At 38.7% G+C, this 19,926-nt stretch overlaps 1 protein-coding gene across 4 annotated transcripts in view; it reads left to right on the top strand.

Moving 5' to 3' along the window:
* The window catches only part of Usp30 (ubiquitin specific protease 30), a 301,098-nt gene that overhangs the window by 220,117 nt on the left and 61,055 nt on the right, over positions 1-19,926 (top strand). For 3 of the 4 annotated variants that reach the window (XM_070101827.1, XM_070101825.1, XM_070101826.1), the window contains exon 6: positions 17,176-17,316. The exons of the other annotated variant lie outside the window; for it this stretch is intronic. In XM_070101827.1, the coding sequence (XP_069957928.1) occupies positions 17,176-17,316 (141 nt within the window). The remainder of the gene's footprint in view (positions 1-17,175; positions 17,317-19,926) is intronic. 4 annotated transcript variants of the gene reach the window in all.

The raw sequence follows: 19,926 nt of genomic DNA, 5'->3' as shown, positions 1-19,926 counted from the left end.
CTCCTGCTAAAGATCCTGAAGGACTTTTCACTTCCCTAGGCCTCCACACTCTCCAAGAACAATAACCGCACCTTCAGAATTCTAAGCAGAGACTCATGAAGAAACTTTCGAATAAATTTTTTTCAAAATAATGTACCTTATGCAGCCTTTGGTTTTCAAATTCCAACTTCCTATTGAACTTAGTTGTTCTCATTTTTAGGCTTTCATTAAATTTCAAGTTGGTTGTCAAAATTCACAATTTCATTGTAGCAGCGCATTCCACATGATTTCTGCTTTCATTATTTGTTTCTATATAATTTCTCCTTCATTTTCTTTATTGCTATGTAATTTCTTCTTTCTTCATTTCTACATAATTTTTGCTTTCTTTATTTCTACATAATTTCTGCTTCCTTTATTTCTACATAATTTCTGCTTCCTTTATTTCTACATAATTTCTGCTTCCTTTATTTCTACATAATTTCTGCTTCCTTTCTTCATTTCTACATAATTTCTGCTTCCTTTATTTCTACATAATTTCTGCTTCCTTTATTTCTACATAATTTCTGCTTCCTTTCTTCATTTCTACATAATTTCTGCTTCCTTTATTTCTACATAATTTCTGCTTCATTTATTTCTACATAATTTCTGCATTTAAGAAATCCTACTAAATAATCTGTCTAGTTCTTAAGTAATCTTTAAATTAGGATTAGTTTGCTCAAAGTTCATTACATACTAGTGGCTTTCTTTTGTGCCTGACAGTATTTTATTATATATGAACTACATTATCTGGGTACTGCATAAAAGAAATGAAAATTTTAATGTGAAGCTTAAGTAGAGGGACTTGTTTGTAAAATAGAAACTTTTCATCATTTAGTTTAATCCATTCCATTTATACATATATACAGTGGACCCCCGCTTAACGATCACCTCCAAATGCGACCAATTATGTAAGTGTATTTATGTAAGTGCGTTTGTACGTGTATGTTTGGGGGTCTGAAATGGACTAATCTACTTCACAATATTCCTTATGGGAAAAAATTCCGTCAGTACTGGTACCTGAACATACTACTGGAATGAAAAAAGTTCGTTAACCGGGGGTCCACTGTATATATATATTTTTTCGACAAACTGGCCGTATCCCACCTAGGCGGGGTGGCCTAAAAAGTAAAACAAAAGTTTCTCTTTTTAAATTTAGTAATATATACAGGAGAAGGGGTTACTAGCCCCTTGCTCCCAGCATTTTAGTTGCCTCTTACAACACGCATGGCGTACGGAGGAAGAATTCTGTTCCACTTCCCCATGGAGATACGAGGAAATAAATAGGAACAAGAACTAGAAAGAAAATAGCAGAAAACTCAGAGGGGTGTGTATATATGCTTGTATGTGTAGTGTGACCTAAGTGTAAGTAGAAGTAGCAAGACGTACCTGAAATCTTGCATGTTTAAGAGACAGAAAAAAGACACCAGCAATCCTACCATCATGTAAAACAATTACAGGATTCCGTTTTACATTCACTTGGCAGGATGGTAGTACCTCCCTGGGCGGTTGCTGTTTGCCAACCTACTACCTACAATATATATATGTATATATGCAGTAAGATCACAGTAAACAGGTGGTTTCAGAATATGCAAAACAACTACTGTGAAAGAATAGAGAAATTCCAAGCGCTTTCGTGACTACTCACATTATCAAGGAACAATGAAAGTAATGCATCAAAGGAAGGCATATAAAGGGTCTAGACCACACCTCACTGTCACATCCCACAACAAAGCAACACCCAAAAAGGGACAACCAGCCTTATTCAACTAAAAGTATGTTGGTTCTCCCTTACCACAAAAACTTGGTTGATATGCCTTCTCTTCTTAAGACTTTTAATATCAAAGTTGTATTTAAAAATCTTGATACAGTAAAAAAAAACTTTTGATAAAGAATTACCCCCCAAAATGCTGACGGATGTGTGTATAAGATTCCTTGTAAAATTTGCAATAAAGTTTATTACGGTCAAACTGGTAAAAGTCTCGAACTAAGATTAAAACAGCATAAATATAGCATTAGAACTGGATAAGATTCCAATGCTCTATGTATTCATGTGAGAGATTTTAACCATCCAATTAATTTTCAAAAAGTTGAGAAAGTTGTATCAAGCAAGTCCATGGTCGACAGGAATATAATTGAATCTTGTTTCATAAAAAGCAGTTTTGAAAATAATATTGATATTTCCTTTGGTTTATATAAATTAGATCCATTTATAATTAATAGAATTTGAGAAGAATTTAATAACACATTGGACAAATAATAAATTTTAAAATTCTTAATTCTTGGGTAGAATAGTTTGTTCGTGGGTTGTGTGAAGGACCTGTCTAGTTGGGCCAGCGGACCTGCTGCAGTGTTCCCTTTATTGTGAGTCGCACGTCAGGTGTTGCTTTGTTGTGGGATGTGATAGTGAGGTGTGGTCTAGACCCTTTATATGCCTTCCTTTGATGCATTACTTTTATTGTTCCTTGATAATGTGAGTAGTCACGAAAGCACTTGGAATTTCTCTGTTCTTTCACAGTGGTTGTTTTGCATATATGTATATATATCTTTCTTCTTTCAACACACTGGCTGTATCTCACCGAGGCAGGGTGGCCCAAGAGGAAAAACGAAAGTTTCTCGTTTTACATTTAGAAGGGGTTACTAGCCCCTTGCTCCCAGCATTTTAGTCGCCTCTTACAACACGCATGGCTTACGGAGGAAGAATTCTGTTCCACATCCCCATGGAGGTAAGAGGAAACAAACAAGAACAAGAACTAGAAAGAAAATAGAAGAAAACCCAGAGGGGTGTGTGTATACATATGCTTGTACATGTATGTGTAGTGTGACCTAAGTGCAAGTAGAAGTAGCAAGATGTACCTGAAATCTTGCATGTTTATGAGACAGACAAAAGACACCAGCAATCCTAACATCATGTAAAACAATTACAGGCTTTCGTTGTACACTCACTTGGCAGGACAGTAGTGCCTCCCTGGGCGCTTACTGTATACCAACCTACTACATACCTATATATATATATATATATATATATATACAGTGGACCCCCACATAGCGACCTTAATCCGTGCAAGAGGGCTGGTTGTTATGCGAAATGTTCGGTATGCGAATGAATTTTCCCCATAAGAAATAATGGAAATCAAATTAATCCGTGCAAGACACCCAAAAGTATGAAAAAAAAATTTTTTTACCACATGAAATGTTAATTTTAATACACACAAACTGAAAAAGGCATGCACAATTACATAACACTTACTTTTATTGAAGATCTGGTGATGATTGATGGGATGGGAGGAGGGGAGAGAGAGTGTTAGTGTTTAGAAGGGGAATCCCCTTCCATTAAGACTTGAAGTGTCGAGTCCTTTTCTGGGGTTACTTCCCTTCTTCTTTTAATGCCACTAGGACCAGCTTCAGAGTCACTGGACTTCTTTCGCACAACATATCTGTCCATAGTGGCCTGTACCTCTCGTTCCTTTATGACTTCCCTAAAGTGTTTCACAACATTGTCAGTGTACAGGTTGCCAACACGGCTTGCAATAGCTGTGTGAGGGTGATTTTCATCCATGAAGGTTTGCACTTCAAGCCACTTTGCACAGATTTCCTTAATCTTTGTAGTAGGCAACTTCTTCAATTTCTCTCTCCCCTCCTCTGAACCAGTTTCCTCAGGTCTGGCCTCTTGCTGTTGAAGTTGATCTATCAGCTCATCAGTGGTTAGTTCTTCATTGTCCTCCTCCACCAACTCTTCCACATCATCCCCACTAACCTCCAACCCTAAGGACTTTCCCAATGCCACAATGGATTCCTCAACTGGCATAATCCTATCAGGGTTAGCCTCAAACCCTTCAAAATCCCTTTTGTCTACACATTCTGGCCACAGTTTCTTCCAAGCAGAGTTCAAGGTCTTCTCAGTCACTTCCTCCCAAGCCTTACCTATAAGGTTTACACAATTGAGGATATTAAAGTGCTCTCTCCAAAACTCTCTTAGAGTCAGTTGAGTTTCTGAGGTCACTACAAAGCACCTTTCAAACAGAGCTTTTGTGTACAGTTTTTTGAAGTTTGCAATAACCTGCTGGTCCATGGGCTGCAGGAGAGGAGTGGTATTAGGAGGCAAAAACTTCACCTTAATGAATTTCATGTCCCCATAAAGTCGCTCTGCCACGTCTGTAGGGTGACCAGGGGCATTGTCTAACACCAGGAGGCACTTAAGTTCTAATTTCTTTTCAGTTAGGTAATCTTTCACATTGGGGGCAAATGCATGGTGTAACCAGTCATAGAAAAAGTCCCTAGTGACCCATGCCTTACTGTTTGCCCTCCACAGCACACACAAATTCTCCTTGAGGACATTCTTTTGCCTGAACGGTCTGGGAGTTTAAGAGTGATACACTAATAAAGGCTTCACTTTGCAATCACCAGTAGCATTGGAACACATCAACAAAGTAAGCCTGTCTTTCATAGGCTTATGTCCTGGGAGTGCCTTTTCCTCCTGAGTAATGTAGGTCCTGCTTGGCATTTTCTTCCAAAACAGGCCTGTTTCATCACAATTAAACACTTGTTCAGGTTTCAGTCCTTCACTTTCTATGTACTCCTTGAATTCCTGCACATATTTTTCAGCTGCTTTGTGGTCCGAACTGGCAGCCTCACCATGCCTTATCACACTATGTATGCCACTATACTTCTTAAATCTCTCAAACCAACCTTTGCTGGCCTTAAATTCACTCACATCATCACTAGTTGCAGGCATTTTTTTAATTAAATCCTCATACAACTTCCTAGCCTTTTCGCTTATGATCGCTTGAGAGACGCTATCTCCTGCTAGCTGTTTTTCATTTATCCACACCAATAAGAGTCTCTCAACATCTTCCATCACTTGCGATCTCTGTTTCGAAAACACAGTTAAACCTTTGGCAAGAACAGCTTCCTTGATTGCCTTTCTGTTGCCCACAATAGTAGAGATGGTTGATTTTGATTTCTTGTACAACCTGACCAGGTCGGCGACACACACTCCACTTTCATACTTATCAATGATCTCTTTCTTCATCTCTATTGGAATTCTCACCCTTATTGCTGTAGGGTTGGAACTAGAAGCTTTCTTGGGGCCCATGGTCACTTATTTTCCAGATAAAGCACCGAAAACACTGTAATAAAACGAAATATTCCGATCGTATGCTTGGATGTTACCGCGGAGGCTGGCTGGTAAACAATGCCACCGGCGGAACATATGAGGCTGGCTCAGGCCGCACATTGGACGTATCTCAGACGAAGGGCGGTGAGTGGGTTTTTGGGCGGTATGCGAGGCAAAATTTTTGCGATGAAAGCGACCGGTATGCGGATTGTACGGTATGCGATGCGTACGGTATGCCGGGGTCCACTGTGTATATATATATATATATAGATATATATATATATATATATATATATATATATATATATATATATATATATATATATATATATACAGGAGGGCCCCACTTATACGGCAGGTTAGGTTCCAGGCTACCGCCGTAAAGCGGAAATCGCCGTAAAGTGGAACACCCTTTTTGTCCACTTATAAATGCATACAAACACTAGATAACAAGTTTACACTAACATATATTAAGTTAGCAATAGAACCAGGCATCAAAAAACAATAAAAAGGTACAATACACACATAGTGCACTCATTACTTACCTTAAAATATTTATAGTCTTAATCTAGGGTGAGACAAGTAGTATTTATTGTAAGAAATCAAGTGTGGTATGTATTGTAATAGCCAGGCTACCTCACCAGGCCACCCCACCCACACATACTATATTTAAGCATCCCAGAGCGATAAAATGTATATACAGTTCACTCATTACTTACCTTAAAATATTTGTAGTCTTAATGTAGGGTCAGGAGTAAGTAAATGAGATAAAACGAATAAATGAGAGAGAGAAAGAATGAGTACATGAGAGGTAACAGGCGCTGAGTAAACAAACCAGGCTCCCACATCTTATATTTATGTTTATTTATTCTATTGTGGGGTGTATTTATCATCTTTTTATGTTATGTATCGTGTTTATTATATAATTTTTAAAAAAATATCATGGATGGATTAATGAAAATGTGTATATTACCGTAATATACGACATTTAATGAGACTCGGTGAGTGTTGTTATTATGGCGTCACTTGTGCAAGTCGTCTGCTACCACATCTCACATTTATGTTTATTTATTCTACTGTGGGGTGTATCTTATTTATATGTTATGCATCGTGTTTATTATATAATTTTGAAAAAAATATCATGGATGGATTAATGAAAATGTGTATATTACCGTAATATACGACATTTAATGAGACTCGGTGACTATTGTTATTATGGCGTCACTTGTGCAAGTCGTCTGCTACCACATCTCACATTTATGTTTATTTATTCTACTGTGGGGTGTATTTATCTTATTTATATGTTATGCATCGTGTTTATTATATAATTTTGAAAAAAATATCATGGATGGATTAATGAAAATGTGTATATTACCGTAATATACGACATTTAATGAGACTCGGCGAGTATTGTTATTATCACCACTTGTGCAAGTCGTCTGCTACCACATCTCACATTTATGTTTATTTATTCTACTGTGGGGTGTATTTATCTTATTTATATGTTATGCATCGTGTTTATTATATAATTTTGAAAAAAATATCATGGATGGATTAATGAAAATGTGTATATTACCGTAATATACGACATTTAATGAGACTCGGTGAGTATTGTTATTATCATCATTTCTAATATGGCGTCACTTGTGCAAGTCGTCTGCTACCACATCTCACATTTATGTGTATTTATTCTACTGTGGGGTGTATTTATCTTATTTATATGTTATGCATCATGTTTATTATATAATTTTGAAAAAAATATCATGGATGGATTAATGAAAATGTGTATATTAACGTAATATACGACATTTAAATGACTCGATGTATGTAAGTTTATTTAGGTACAGGTATACATAAGTATACAGTGGACCCCCGGTTAACGATTTTAATCCGTGCAAGAGGGGTAATTGTTATGCGAAATAATCGTTATGTGAATGAATTTTCCCCATAAGAAATAATGGAAATAAAATTAATCCGTGCAAGACACCCAAAAGTATGAAAAAAAAAATTTTACCACATGAAATATACATTTTCCCACACACAAAGAGAAGGATACATGCACAATAGTAGAGTAGTACATGCACAGTATATATTGTGCATGTACTAGTCTACTAAATGAAGAATAAATGACACTTACCTTTATTGAAGATGCAGCAATGACTGATGAGACACTGTGTCCTGGGAGTGCCTTTTCCTCCTGAGTACTGTAGGTCCTGTTTGGCATTTTCTTCCAGAACAGGCCTTATCACACTGTGTATGCCACTACGATTCTTAAATCTCTCAAACCAACCTTTGCTGGCTTTAAATTCACCAATATGAGCACTAGTTCCAGGCATTTTTCCCTGTTCACCTGGGTGTTAGTCGACTGGTGTGGGTTGCATCCTGGGAGACAAGATTAAGGACCCCAATGGAAATAAGTTAGACAGTCTTCGATGACACTGACTTTTTTGGGTTATCCTGGGTGGCAAATCCTCTGGGGTTAATTGTTTCTTGGTATTCTCAATAAGCCACACCAACAACGGTGCTACAGCAGCAGCAGCAGCTGACGGTGGTACAGCAGCAACAGACGGTGGTACAGCAGCAACAATGCTTCAGCAGCAGCAGACGATGCTACAGCAGCAGCAGACGATGCTACAGCAGCAGCAGACGATGCTACAGCAGCAGCAGACGATGCTACAGCAGCAGCAGCAGCAGCAGACAATGCTACAGCAGCAGCAGACGATGCTACAGCAGCAGCAGACGATGCTACAGCAGCAGCAGCAGCAGCAGACAATGATACAGCAGCAGCAGACGATGCTACAGCAGCAGCAGCAGCAGACGATGCTACAGCAGCAGCAGCAGCAGACGATGCTACAGCAGCAGCAGCAGACAATGCTACAGCTGCAGCAGACGATGCTACAGCAGCAGCAGACGATGCTACAGCAGCAGCAGCAGCAGCAGCAGCAGACGATGCTACAGCAGCAGCAGCAGCTGACAGTGCAGCAGCAGCAGCAGCAGCAGCAGCAGCTGTACCACCAATAGTAGCGATACTTATCAATGATCTTTTTCTTCTTCTCTATTGTAATTCTCACCCTTATTGCTGTAGGGTTGGCACTAGAAGCTTTCTTGGGGCCCATGGTCACTTATTTTCCAGAAAAAGCACCGAAAACACTGTAATAATACGAAATATTCCGATTGTATGCTTGGATGTTACCGCGGAGGCTGGCTGGTAAACAATGCCACCGGCGGAACATGTGAGCGTGGCTCAGGCCGCACATTGGACGCGTCTCGGAGGAAAATCGGTAAGCGGGTTTTTAAGCGGTATGTGAGGCAAAATTTTTGCAATTAAAGTAAGCGGTATGCGAAATAATCGCTATGTGATGCCATCGTTATGCGGGGGTCCACTGTAATTATCAGAGTATATATAAAATATGAAATAACTTTTAAAAACATTTGAAATTTTGGAGTTTCCAGACAAAATGGAGAGACTTAGTGCTTACTGAGCTCATGGAGAATGTAAACAAACAGGTGGGGCACGGTGACCGTATTAGAAAGTCAGGTGGGGGGAGCCGTATAGCGAGTTTTGGTCATAATTTGCAATGTCCGTATTAGCGGATGTATATATATATATACACACGCATATATATATACACATATGCATATATATAGAGTGGACCCCCGAGTTTCGTGATTAATCCGTTCCAGAGAGCCCGCCGAAGGTCGAAATTCACGAAACTCGAAACCATTTTCCCCATAAGAAATAATGGAAATAAAATTAATCCGTTCCAGACACCCAAAAATATTAAAATAAAATATTTTTTTTTTTCAAATTAAATAAAGATTTACATAATGAAAACAATCAGAAATCAAGTACGTACATTTAAAAAAATAATAACAACATTACACTTACCTTTACTGAAGACTTCTGCGTGGATGGAAGACGGGAGGAGGGGATAGGAGGAAGGTGTACATTATTGTTTGGAAGGAGAATCTCCTTCCATTAGGACTTTAGGTAGCAAGTCCTTATCTGGGGATACTTCCCTTCTTCTTTTAATGCCTCTGGGAACAACTTGAGAGTCACTGGACCCCTGTCGCACAAAATATCTGTCCAGAGAGGTCTTTTTCTGGCGTTTCTTTAAGATTTCCCTGAAGTGGGACACAACACTGTCATTGTACATGTTGAAGACGTGGCTTGTTTCAGCTTGGTCAAGGTGATACTTTTCAACAAAATTTTGCGACTCATTCCACATTCCACACATGTCCTTAATCACTGAAGATGGCACCTCATCCACTCCCTCTTCCTCCTCCTCTGAAGCAAGTTCCTCGGTTGTGGTCTGATGCTGTTCCAGTTGAAGCTCTTTCAGTTCGTCAGTGGTTAGCTCTTCCCTGTGGTCCTCCACCAACTCTTCCACATCCCCGTCACTCACTTTATTTACCAAAGGGCTTGCACTAGCTTTCCTTGGGTCCATGATGGCTTATTTAGCAGATGCAAGCACAAAAAACAATGGATTATTATGAAATGTATTGTATGAACCCGCGGGGTGATGGTCACGTGTTGGTAAACAATGGCACACGAGGGTGAATGGCGTGGGAGACTGGCTTGGTGTGCGCCATGATGGGCGGACGGGTACCAGACGGTCGCCGAAACACGAGTTTTCACGAAACTCGAGGCCAAATTTTTCCAAAAAAAACTTGCCGAAGGTTGAATTTCACGAGAGTCGAGGCTGCCGAAACTCGGGAGTCCACTGTATTGTGTACCTTTATACGTATATACAGAGGTCCCTCGCTTTTCGTAGTTCTCGGCAATCGTAAATTTCGCCAATCATAGGGGTATTTTCGTATAAACATGGACTCGCTTTTCATAGGTTGACTCGCGAATAGTAGTTCGTCCGGGACGAGTATGCACGGTGAGAGCCGGGGCGGCCTCCCTACCCAGCCAGTCTGGCATTGTTTACCAGTGAGTGAAGGTCCCCTCAAGTGCTCCTACGAAATATTTCATAATATTCCACTCATTTTAGTGCTTGCAAGTACTAAATAAGCTACCATGGCTCCAAAGAAAGCTCCTAGTGCCAAGCCTGTGGTAAAGAAGGTGAGAAATATGTACAGTGACAAAGTCTTGGGCCATTTTAGGGAAGTGTTAAAGAGACACCAGAAACAGAGCTCTCTCCACAGTTACTTCGCGAGACAGGACTAGAGTGACTCTCAAGGTGGTAAAAGTGGCATTAAGAAACAGAGAAGAGAAGCAACCCCAGAGAAGCAATTGGTACCTGAGGTGTTGCTGGAAGGGGATTCCCCTTCCAAACTGTAAACAATCCAATCTCTCTCCTCCTCCAGTCTCTTATACACTACGAAGAATCTCCAATAAAGGTAAGTGTTACGCTGTTAATGTTTCATTCATCATTTCCCATTGTATTGTTTATGTACTACATGTATATTTCATGTAAAAAAATTTTTTGTTTTAATACTTCTGGGTGTCAGGAACGGATTAATTGTATTTACATTATTTCTTATGGGGAAAATTGATTCGCAAATCGTAAATTTTGTTTATAGTAACAGCTCCAGGAGCGGATTAATTACGAAAAATGAGGGACCACTGTACTTATAAACTGTTGTATTCTGAGCACCTCTGCAAAAACAGTGATTATGTGTGAATTAGGTGAAAGTGTTGAATGATGAAAGTATTTTCTTTTTTGTAATAAAGTTGGTATAATTACCGACAATATGTAAAGTAAAAGGACACAAGTGCAAATAATGTGACATTTTATTGTGGCAACGTTTTGCTCTCCAGGAGCTTTATCAAGATATTACAAACAATACATGGACACAGAGGTTATATAGAGGCTCAGAGTGAGGTGTAATACTATATATATATATATATATATATATATATATATATATATATATATATATATATATATATATATATATATATACATGTATCTATATATATATATATATATATATATATATATATATATATATACATGTACATATATATATATATATATATATATATATATATATATATATATATATACATACAGTGGACCCCCGCTTAACGATATTATTTCAATCCAGAAGTCTGTTTGGGTGCCGTTATAGACTGAATTTGTTCCCATAAGAAATATTGTGAATTAGATTAGTCCATTTCAGACCCCTAAAAATACACCTACAAAAGCACTTACAAAAATAAACCTACATAATTGGTCGAGTTGGGAGCTGATCGTTATCCGGGGGTCCACTATATATATATATATATATATATATATATATATATATATATATATATATATATATATATATATATATATATATATATATATATATATATATATATATATTTTTTTTTTTTTTTTTTAATTTTGTTTTATTCTTTTTTTTTTTTTTTTTTTTTATTTTTTTTTTTTTTTTTTTCTTCTTCAACAAGTCGGTCGTCTCCCACCGAGGCAGGGTGACCCAAAAAAGAAAGAAAATCCCCAAAAAGAAAATACTTTCATCATCATTCAACACTTTCACCACACTCACACATTATCACTGCTTTTGCAGAGGTGCTCAGAATATAACAGTTTAGAAGCATATACGTATAGAGATACACAACATATCCCTCCAAACTGCCAATATCCCAAACCCCTCCTTTAACCCTTTCAGGGTCCGTCCCATAGATCTACGGCTTTACGTTCAGGGTCCAAACCGTAGATCTACGCCATGAGCTCAGCTCACTCTGATAAACTGTGAGTGGTACATTTGGGCCTAGATATGAGAGAATACATCTATGTGGTATGTGTGCACCACATAAAACAGATCCTGCAGCACACTGTGTATAATGAGAGAAAAAAACTTAAATCATGATTTTTCGATTAAAACAGCAACTTTGCAGTGTTTTTTCGTATGTTTTTTATAGTTGTATTTGCGATTTCTTGGTCTCATTTGATAGAATGGAAGATATATTACAGAAATAGAGATGATGTTGATTGGTTTTCGCACTGGAAATGGCTTGAAACTGAGTTCAAAGTAGCGGAAATGTTAAATTTTTGCCGATATTCAAGAGTAAACAAACGACCTCACACATCTAATACACGTCAGCTGGTGGGTCTAATATACATTCACAAATATGGTGATGATATTTATACAATTATTACAGTATTGCATAACAGTAAATCTTCTATTTTTTGGTGTGAATAAAAATTCATTATGTGAATAAAAAATCAAAATGGAATTTATTTGTAAAGCCTCAAAACATAACTAATGAACAGAGGAAACGTTAGTTTAGTGCCAGGAATGCCTACATTGTTTATTCTGGACCCTATTTTGAAATTGGAATATTTTGAACTTTGTGTTAAATTGGCCAAATTAACAATTTCCGATCACTTTATTTTGTAGTTGAAACAGTTGACTTGGCGATTTCTTGTGCTCAATCGATAGAATAGAAGTAATACTAGTGAAATAGCTAAGAATTTGGTTGATTGGAATAATGTAATTGGCCTAAAATGGGAGTCAAAGTCGGCAAAATCGCCGATTCGTAAATGTCGCTGACACATCAAAATTCGCGAGAGCATAATTTCGTCAATTTTCCACCAAATTTCGTACTTTTTGTTTTATTACCTTCACAAAAAGATTCTCTACGATTTCATAAGAAAAAATAACACATTTTTTTTTTTTAAATTCTTGGACACTGGTGCGTGACTCTAGATTTGGGCCTTGGACCCTGAAAGGGTTAAAGTGCAGGCATTGTACTTCCCATTTCCAGGACTCAAGTCCGACTATATGAAAATAACCGGTTTCCCTGAATCCCTTCACTAAATATTACCCTGCTCACACTCCAACAGATCGTCAGGTCCCAAGTATCATTCGTCTCCATTCACTCCTATCTAACACGCTCATGCACGCTTGCTGGAAGTCCAAGCCCCTCGCCCACAAAACCTCCTTTACCCCCTCTTTCCAACCCTTTCGAGGACGACCCCTACCCCTCTTTCCTTCCCCTATAGATTTATATGCTTTCCATGTCATTCTACTTTGATCCATTCTCTCTAAATGACCAAACCACCTCAACAACCCCTCTTCTGCCCTCTGACTAATGCTTTTATTAACTCCACACTTCTTCTTCTTCTTTCAACAAACCGGCCGTATCCCACCGAGGCAGGGTGGCCCAAAAAGAAAAACAAAAGTTTCTCTTTTTTAAGTTTAGTAATTTATACAGGAGAAGGGGTTACTAGCCCCTTGCTCCCGGCATTTTAGTTGCCTCGTACAACACGCATGGCTTACGGAGGAAGAATTCTGTTCCACTTCCCCATGTAGGTAAGAGGAAATAAGCAAGAACAAGAACTAGAAAGAAAATAGCAGAAAACCCAGAGGTGTGTGTGTGTGTATATATATGCTTGTACATGTATGTGTAGTGTGACCTAAGTGTAAGTAGAAGTAGCAAGACGTACCTGAAATCTTGCATGTTTATGAGACAGAAAAAAGGACACCAGCAATCCTACCATCGTGTAAAACAATTACAGGCTTTCGTTTTACACTCACTTGGCAGGACGGTAGTACCTCCCTGGGCGGTTGCTGTCTACCAACCTACTACCTAGATTAACTCCACACCTTCTCCTAATTTCCACACTCCGAATTTTCTGCATAATATTTACACCACACATTGCCCTTAGACAGGACATCTCCACTGCCTCCAACCGTCTCTCGCTGCTGCATTTACCACCCAAGCTTCACATCCATATAAGAGTGTTGGTACTACTATACTTTCATACATTCCCTTCTTTGCCTCCATAGATAACGTTTTTTGACTCCACATATACCTCAATGCACCACTCACCTTTTTTCCCTCATCAATTCTATGGTTAACCTCATCCTTCATAAATACATCCGCCTACACGTCAACTCCCAAGTATCTGAAAACATTCACTTCTTCCATACTCCTCCTCCCCAATTTGATATCCAATTTTTCTTTATCTAAATCATTTGATACCCTCATCACCTTACTCTTTTCTATGTTCACTTTCAACTTTCTACCTTTACACACATTCTCAAACTCATCCACTAACCTTTGCAATTTTTCTTTAGAATCTCCCATAAGCACAGTATCATCAGCAAAAAGTAACTGTGTCAATTCCCATTTTGAATTTGATTCCCCATAATTTAATCCCACCCCTCTCCCGAACACCCTAGCATTTACTTCTTTTACAACCCCATCTATAAATATATTAAACAACCATGGTGACATTACACATCCCTGTCTAAGACCTACTTTTACCGGGAAGTATTCTCCCTCTCTTCTACACACCCTAACCTGAGCCTCACTATCCTCATAAAAGCTCTTTACAGCATTTAGTAACTTACCACCTATTCCATATACTTGCAACATCTGCCACATTGCTCCTCTATCCACTCTATCATATGCCTTTTCTAAATCCATAAATGCAATAAAAACTTCCCTACCTTTATCTAAATACTGTTCACATATATGCTTCAATGTAAACACTTGATCTACACATCCCCTACCCACTCTGAAGCCTCCTTGCTCGTCCGCAATTCTACATTCTGTCTTACCTCTAATTCTTTCAATTATAACCCTACCGTATACTTTTCCTGGTATACTCAGTAAACTTATTCCTCTATAATTTCTACAATCTCTTTTGTCCCCTTTCCCTTTATATAAAGGGACTATACATGCTCTCCGCCAATCCCTAGGTACCTTCCCCTCTTTCATACATTTATTAAACAAAAGTACCAACCACTCCAACACTATATCCCCCCCTGCTTTTAACATTTCTGTCATGATCCCATCAGTTCCAGCTGCTTTACCCCCTTTCATTCTACGTAATGCCTCACGTACCTCCACCACACTTACATTCTGCTCTTCTTCACTCCTGAAAGATGGTATACCTCCCTGGCCAGTGCATGAAATTACCGCCTCCCTTTCTTCCTCAACATTTAAAAGTTCCTCAAAATATTCTCGCCATCTACCTAATACCTCTCTCTCCCCATCTACTAACTCCCCTCTTTCATACATTTATTAAACAAAAGTACCAACCACTCCAACACTATATCCCCCCCTGCTTTTAACATTTCTGTCATGATCCCATCAGTTCCAGCTGCTTTACCCCCTTTCATTCTACGTAATGCCTCACGTACCTCCACCACACTTACATTCTGCTCTTCTTCACTCCTAAAAGATGGTATACCTCCCTGGCCAGTGCGTGAAATTACCGCCTCCCTTTCTTCCTCAACATTTAAAAGTTCCTCAAAATATTCTCGCCATCTACCTAATACCTCCCTCTCCCCATCTACTAACTCCTCTACTCTGTTTTTAACTGACAAATCCATACTTTCCCTAGGCTTTCTTAACTTGTTTAACTCACTCCAAAATTTTTTCTTATTTTCATTAAAATTTCTTGACAGTGCCTCTCCCACTCTTTCATCTGCTCTCCTTTTGCACTCTCTCACCACTCTCTTCACCTTTCTTTTACTCTCCATATACTCTGCTCTTCTTATAACACTTCTGCTTTGTAAAAACCTCTCGTAAGCTACCTTTTTCTCTTTTATCACACCCTTTACTTCATCATTCCACCAATCACTCCTCTTTCCTCCTGCCCCCACCCTCCTATAACCACAAACTTCTGCCCCACATTCTAATACTGCATTTTTAAAACTATTCCAACCCTCTTCCACCCCCCCCCCCACTACTCATCTTTGCACTAGCCCACCTTTCTGCCAATAGTCGCTTATATCTCGCCCGAACTTCCTCCTCCCTTAGTTTATACACTTTCACCTCCCTCTTACCAAATATATATATATATATATATATATATATATATATATATATATATGCAAAACAACCACTCTGAAAGAATAGAGAAATTCCAAGCGCTTTCGTGACTACTCACATTATCAAGGAACCATGAAAGTAAAGCATCCAAGGAAGCTATATAAGGGGTCTGGTCGGCACCTCACTATCAGATCCCACAATACGTGACGCGCGGCGAGCCAACTTGGAAAGGTCCTTGGCACAACTCACCCACAAGCTATTCTACCCAAGAAATAAGAAATTTTAAAGATTATTTGTAGTGTATTATTAAATTCTTCCCAAATTCTATTAATTATAAATGGATCTAATTTATATAAACCAAAGGAAATATTCATATTATTGTCAAAACTGCTTTTTATGAAACAAGTCTCTTACATGAATAAATAGAGCATTGGAATCTTGTCCAGTTCTAATGCTATATTTATGTTGTTTTAATCTTAGTTCGAGATTTTTACCAGTTTGACCGTAATAAACTTTATATACAAGGAATCTTATAGACACATCCATCAGCATTTTGGGGGGAATTCTTTATCAAAAGTTTTTTTATATCGAGATTTTTGAATACAACTTTAATATATATATATATATATATATATATATATATATATATATGTATTCAAAAATCTCGATACAGTAAAAAAACTTTTGATAAAGAATTCCCCCCAAAATGCTGATGGATGTGTCTATAAGATTCCTTGTAAAATTTGCGATAAAGTTTATTACGGTCAAACTGGTAAAAACAACATAAATATAGCATTAGAACTGGACAAGATTCCAATGCTCTATTTATTCATGTAAGAGATTTTAACCATATATATAGTAGTATCAAGCAAGTCCATCTTGTTTCATAAAAAGCAGTTTTGACAATAATATGAATATTTCCTTTGGTTTATATAAATTAGATCCATTTATAATTAATAGAATTTGGGAAGAATTTAATAATACACTGGACAAATAATCTTTAAAATTTCTTATTTCTTGGGTAGAATAGCTTGTGGGTGAGTTGTGCCAAGGACCTTTCCAAGTTGGCTCGCCGCGCGTCACGTGTTTAAACCGTTGTGGGATCTGATAGTGAGGTGCCGACCAGACCCCTTATATAGCTTCCTTGGATGCTTTACTTTCATAGTTCCTTGATAATGTGAGTAAGCGCTTGGAATTTCTCTATTCTTTCAGAGTGGTTGTTTTGCATATTCTGAAGGTGTATATATAAATAAACACTTTAACTGAAGGTGTAATTTGAAGTTATTGACCTTTTCAGCTTCCAGATTGTCTGTGTGTTCACATCAAACGCACTGTTTGGTTGGAGAACGGGACGGCAATCAAGCGTCGAGACCACTTAGTCTTCCCAGAGTTCCTTATTATGGACCCCTATACCTACGCTACTTCCATCACAACGCAGGTATACCATACCAACTTTAACTGCTGTATTTATTCTTCTTAGTGTTTACTTGGTTATACCTGGAGAGGGTTTTGGGGGGTCAGTGCCCCTGCTACCTAGTCTGTGACCATACATCAAAGCCTATACAGTGGACCCCCGACATTCGATGGCATCGACATTCGATAAATCCGACATTCGATGCATTTTAACGCAAAAATTTCGCCTCGACATTCGATGGAAAGCCCGACATTCGATGCGATTCGTCTCGTTTCATACGAGACGTGTCCACGTGTGGCCTGAACTGCACCGTGTGTGCCAGTGTTTACAAGCCAGCCAGTGTGCGTGCATCTAAGGATACATTACGTACATTCCATATCATCACTTTTTTTGGTGCTTGTTTCTGCAAAATAAGTAACCATGGGCCCCAAGAAAGCTTCTAATGCCAAGCCTTCGAGAAAAAAGGCGCTAATGACTATTGAAATGAAGAAAGAGATACTAATTGCAAAATATGAAAGTGGAGTGCGTGTGTTGGAGCTGGCCAGGTTGTATAGTAAACCCCAATCAACCATGTCTACTATAGTGAGCAGGAAAATGGCAATCAAGGAAGCTGTTGTTGCAAAAGGTGCAACTTTTTTTTCGAAGCAGAGATCGCTAGTGTTAGAAGATGTTGAGAGACTGTTAATGGTGTGGATAAATGAAAAACAGATAGCAGGGGATAGCATCTCTCAAGCGATCATTTGTGGAAAGGCTAGGCAGTTGCATGATGATTTGGTAAAGAAATTGCCTGCAACTAGTGGTGATGTGAGTGACTTTAAGGCCAGCAAAGGTTGGTTTGAAAGATTTAAGAATTGTAGTGGCATACATAGTGTGATAAGGCATGGTGAGGCTGCCAGTTCGGACCACAAAGTGGCTGAAAAATATGTGCATGAATTCAAGGAGTACATAGAGGATTGAAACCTGAACAAGTGTTTAACTGTGACGAAACAGGCCTGTTTTGGAAGAAATTGCCAAGCAGGACCTACATTACTCAGGAGGAAAAGGCACTCCCAGGACATAAGCCTATGAAAGATAGGCTTACTCTTCTGATGTGTGCCAATGCTAGTGGTGATTGCAAAGTGAACCCTTTATTGGTGTATCACTCAGAAACTCCCAGAGTGTTCAGGCAAAAGAATGTCCTCAAGGCTAATTTGTGTGTGCTGTGGAGGGCAAACAGTAAGGCATGGATCACTAGGGACTTTTTCTATGACTGGTTACACCATGCATTTGCCCCCACTGTGAAAAATTACCTAACTGAAAAGAAATTAGACCTTAAGTGCCTCCTGGTATCAGACAATGTCCCTGGTCATCCTACAGACTTGGCAGAGCGACTTTCTGGGGACATGAGCTTCATTAAGGTCAAGTTTTTGCCTCCTAATACCACTCCTCTCCTGCAGCCCATGGACCAGCAGGTCATTTCCAACTTCAAGAAACTGCACACAAAAGCTATGTTTCAAAAGTGCTTTGTAGTGACTACAGAAACTCAACTGACTCTAAAAGAGTTTTGGAAGGATCACTTCAATATCCTCAATTGTATAAACCTTATAGGTAAGGCTTGGGAGGAAGTGACTAAGAGGACCTTGAACTCTGCTTGGAAAAAGCTGTGGCCAGAATGTGTAGACAAAAGGGATTTTGAAGGGTTTGAGGCTAACCCTGAGAATCCTATGCCAGTTGAGGAATCCATTGTGGCATTGGGAAAGTCCTTGGGGTTGGAGGTTAGTGGGGAGGATGTGGAAGAGTTGGTGGAGGAGGACAATGACGAACAAACCACTGATGAGCTGCTAGATCATCTTCAACAGCAAGAGGCCAGACCTGAGGAAACTGCTTCAGAGGAGGGGAGAGAAAAATTGTAATTATTTTGTTGCATTAAACTTAATATTTCATGTGGTAAAATTTTTTTTTTCATACTTTTGGGTGTCTTGCACGGATTAATTTGATTTCCATTATTTCTTATGGGGAAAATTAATTCGACTTTCGATATTTTCGACATTCGATAGCTCTCAGGAAAGGATTAGTATCGAATGTCGAGGGTCCACTGTATTACTACGAATAATGAATCCCACTAAATGGTTGTGTTAAATGAATTTGTACTATTCGAAGCCATTATAACACACAAAGTATGATAATTGTTCCCATTACATTGAAAATACAATATGTAATGAAATTTTTTAACCCTTAAATGATCCAAACGTATATATATACATTCACCTGCGCAGGGCCTGAAGATTTTGAGAATTTTTTTTTTTATAGGAAAAAAGAGCATTTGGTACCCAGGCATCCCTAATTTTTTTCATATGGCACACACTGAGTGTGCACACCCATTATCTCATGTCTAGGTGACTCAGGCCTATAGTGCCAATGTTCAATGAAGGATGCTACGTGAGCGAATGTATATATACATTTGGACCGTTTAAAGGTTAATATACGTACAGTGGACCCCTCACCTAATGAGCACATCACATAACGTTAAATCCGCCTAGCGATACATTTTAACGCAAAAATTTTGCCTCGGCTAGCGCTAAAAAACTCGCCCAACGCGATTCGTTCCATTTGAGACGCGTCCACATGTGGCCTGAGCACGCCTCACTTGTCCCG

The sequence above is a fragment of the Cherax quadricarinatus genome, chromosome 79, assembly GCF_038502225.1.
Source record: "Cherax quadricarinatus isolate ZL_2023a chromosome 79, ASM3850222v1, whole genome shotgun sequence".
NCBI lineage: Eukaryota > Metazoa > Arthropoda > Malacostraca > Decapoda > Parastacidae > Cherax > Cherax quadricarinatus.
This window is presented reverse-complemented; position numbering and strand designations above follow the sequence as displayed.